Source organism: Podarcis vaucheri (genome assembly GCF_965113315.1).
Source record: "Podarcis vaucheri genome assembly, chromosome: 1".
Classification (NCBI taxonomy): domain Eukaryota; kingdom Metazoa; phylum Chordata; class Lepidosauria; order Squamata; family Lacertidae; genus Podarcis; species Podarcis vaucheri.
The window spans coordinates 17091017-17094690 of record NC_138759.1 but is presented as its reverse complement, the minus strand read 5'-3'; the positions used below and the strand labels follow the sequence as shown (position 1 = coordinate 17094690).

General features: G+C 58.1%; 1 protein-coding gene across 1 annotated transcript; it reads left to right on the top strand.

Annotated features, from left to right (window-relative positions):
- The first annotated feature begins 1351 nt into the window (after positions 1-1351).
- DIO3 (iodothyronine deiodinase 3) lies at positions 1352-3297 on the top strand. The gene has a single exon (XM_082215244.1). It carries the CDS (start codon positions 1633-1635, stop codon positions 2503-2505), a length of 873 nt encoding a protein of 290 aa, XP_082071370.1. The 5' UTR covers positions 1352-1632; the 3' UTR covers positions 2506-3297.
- Positions 3298-3674: the final 377 nt, after the last annotated feature.

The following is a 3674-nucleotide window of genomic DNA, read 5'->3' as shown; positions in this document are numbered from 1 at the left end:
TCCGCCAGTGTCTGTGCACAAATGCCGGCTCTCTCAACCTGAGAAGCAAGATGAGTGCCACACCCTACAGCCAAATTCGACTGAACCACCCAGGGGTTCTTTACCTTTTACCCTAACAGATCAACCTGGAGCTAGCATGAGTTCACTGAACTTTTATATAGTTTTGGGCACAGTGAGCAAATGTCCTAGGCTTCTTGGGTTAAGGGAAAACTGCCAACTAGGAATACGATTATTTAGACCTGGAGGAAGTGAGGGGGGACATAAATACCCACTCGCAGCAGCAGCAGCAGGCAGCTAGTAGCTAGTAGCTTCGCCTCCAGCCTTCAGCCAACAGCTACCCCTAGTGGTTGCTCCCCCAAAAAGCCACCTTGCGGTTTTAACTCTTAACTCTTGTGGATTTCGCTCCGGTCAACAGGTTTAATGCTGGAGCGGCACCGAGAGGTCACTAACCAAGCATTAACCCCTTTCCTGCCGGGATCAGGGCTGTCGGCCGCCACCCTGAAGGCTGAGAGCAAGCGGCGCCTGAAGGCGGAATGAGCACGGGAGAGATCGCTTGCAATAAAAAATAAAAAATGAGGAGACAACTCGGGAACGACACGGTAAACCCCACCGCCACCCGCTTTTCTTAAGTAATTGATCTTTTTAGCGTTCTTCGGGCTTGCAATGTTTGCCGGCAAAATAGGAGGCGAGGGGCAGTTTGCGGCGCTCTAAGGGGCGGGGAATGGGGCTGCGGAAAGTTTGTCGGTTGCTGCTGATCCAGCTGGATCACCTCCGCTTTGGGTCCCGCGGTCGGCGGGGTGGGGGGTGGGGGTAAAAGGATGGAGAAAACTCTCGGCGTCGGAACTTGGCTTCCCCGCCTCGCGTGGACTGCACGCCGGGGAGACACAGAGGGAAGCGACAGAGGGGGGCAAACTTGGCCGAGTTTGCTCGCTTGCAGCGCGGGGAGCCGCTTCCCGTAACCCAGCCAGCGCCTCTCTCGGGGGGGGGGGGGTCTGCGTCCGCTGCCCTCGCGCCCTGCCTGGGGCTGATCCGCCTCCCCATACGGGTCGGACCGCGAACGGGCTGCCTGCCCCACGCGAGGCGGGGGTCCCTCTCGGGTGCCTGTGGCGCCGCTTTCCTCCCGCCGCGCCCGGCCTGCCCTCTTCCCCCGAGAAGCCCCTGAGCGTCCCTTCCGGCAGGGCGGGCGAGCGGGCGGGCGTCTGGCTTGCCTGGCGGCGGCTGCTCCCTGCGCGCTGGCACGTCCCGCCGGCTTCCTGGCCCCGTCGGATCCGACTCTTCCTCCTCCTCCTCCTCTTCCTCCTCCCTCCCTCCCTCCCATGCCAGCCCCCACCCCCTACCCTCCCGCGCGCCTTTCCTTTTTCTTTCTCTTCTTCCTCTCTTGGCCACCATATTTTTAGGTCACTGGACTGGAGGGGTAGGTAATCCCCAGGCTCAAGTTCCAAAGGGGGCGGGTTCTGGCCGGAGGTGGAGTCACTTTTTCATTTAAATCCCCGACTATAAAATGGGCTTAAGGAGAAGCGGGATCTCAGCGGCTAAGCCACCCGGAGGAGTGGCGGCGCGAGGGAGAGGCGGCGTGGTGGCGAGGGGCTCCGGGCGGCTGGCGCGCCCCTGGCCGTAGCCGCGGCTCCGGCGATGCTCCACTCCATGGGCGCCCACACCTTGCAAGCGCTCAGCCAGGTGGCCGCCTGCGTGCTGCTCCTGCCGCGCTTCCTCCTGACGGCCGTGATGCTCTGGCTCCTCGATTTCCTCTGCATTCGCAAGAAGCTCTTGCTGACCACGCCGCCGGCGGTGGCCGGAGAGGCGGCGGCGGCGGCGTCGGAAGAAGAAGAAGAGGAGGAGGCGAGCTGCTCCTCGGGGCCCCCTCCGGACGACCCTCCGCTGTGCGTCTCCGACTCGAACCGCATGTTCACGCTGGAGTCGCTCAAGGCGGTGTGGCACGGCCAGAAGATGGACTTCTTCAAGGCGGCGCACGTGGGCGCGGCGGCGCCCAACCCGGAGGTGATCCAGCTGGACGGGCGCACGCGGCTGCGCATCCTCGACTACGCGCGGGGCAAGCGGCCGCTGATCCTCAACTTCGGCAGCTGCACCTGACCGCCCTTCATGGCGCGCCTGCGCGCTTTCGAGAGCCTGGCCGCGCGCTTCGTGGACGTCGCCGACTTCCTGCTGGTGTACATCGAGGAGGCGCACCCTTCGGACGGCTGGGTCAGCTCGGACGCCGCCTACGACATCCCCAAGCACCAGTGCCTCCAGGACAGGCTGCGCGCGGCGCAGCTCATGCAGGAAGGCGCGCCGGGCTGCCCGCTCGCCGTCGACACCATGGACAATGCCTCGAGCGCCGCCTACGGGGCGTACTTCGAGCGCCTCTACATCATCCAGGAGCAAAAGGTGATGTACCAAGGGGGCCGAGGGCCCGAGGGCTACAAGATCTCCGAACTCAGGCGCTGGCTCGACCAGTACAAGCGCCGCCTCCAGGGGGGGCCCAGCACGGTGGTCGTCCAGGTGTAGGAAGGGGCCGCAGGCGGCGGGATATAGGGTGGGGAGAGGGCATGGTGGGAGACCCTCCGACCGGGAGGAGAGAGGTGTCTCCCATTTTCCTCGAACCTGCGACTCCCCAAAGGCTCCTGCGTGAGTTTTCATGCAAGACGTGCCCCGTGACTATTTCCACTATTCGAATCATGTTGATTTGCCGAGCATTTGTTATTAACATTCATTTCTACGTGCGCTTTTAATTTTTTTCCTTTTTTAAAAAAAACCAACACAACAACAAATAAATTGCGTGGGTGGATGAATAGATCTCTCTCTTGTGTGGGGGGAGAAAAGCAGCGTTTACTACTTGGGTGGAAGTTTCTGGGTGTCTGTGCAACCTGATGAGTGCATATTTGGTTAAGTGTGCCGATAGGATTGGAACCTGAGTGCGCGCAACACGCGCTGTTTGTTTGTTTGTGTCTGGGTGTATGTTCCGGCGGGATCCGAGTTCTGCCTCGCACGTGTGTCATGTTGTCTAGGACAAAGTTTCCTCTGCGCCCGAGTGATCTTCCGCCGTCCTAGCAAAACTCTTCGCTGGGATTCCTAATGTTTCTGTGTGATGACCGGTTTCGAAATGGTGATCCCGATGCCAGGAAATCGCGTCTGATGATCTGAAATATTAGAATGACCAGTTTAAAACAAAAGCAAAAAAAGAAAAGAATGTTTATTTATGTGACCTCTCCGTTTGTTGTACTTTTCCTTTTTTTTGTAAAACGTCCATTTTTTATGAACTTTTTATAACATTATTAATAAAGATTATTGAGTAAAAGACATGCCTGATTTGGATCTTTCTAACTGAAATGTAAGAGTGTGCAAAACGCCTCCTCTCTGTTGTTGTTCTTCTGTCTCCTGGGTCACATGGCTTCCTCCCAAAATCCTGGGAACTGTAGTTTGTTACAGAGTGCTGGGAATTGTAGCTCGGTGGGGGAGCAAACTACAATTCCCAAGATTCTTTGGGGGAAGCCATGACTGTGTGGAGGTGACCCTGAACAAAGCAGAGAGCCCTGCTCTAAAGTGCAGTCAGCTCCTTGCATTTAGCTGGGTGGGGTATGTTTTTAAATGGGTGCCCTGAGAGTTACTCTTTGGATGTCTCAGTCCTGAAAATGTTTGTGCATGGATGGGAGAGCCTTTCACTCCAGCCAGCATGG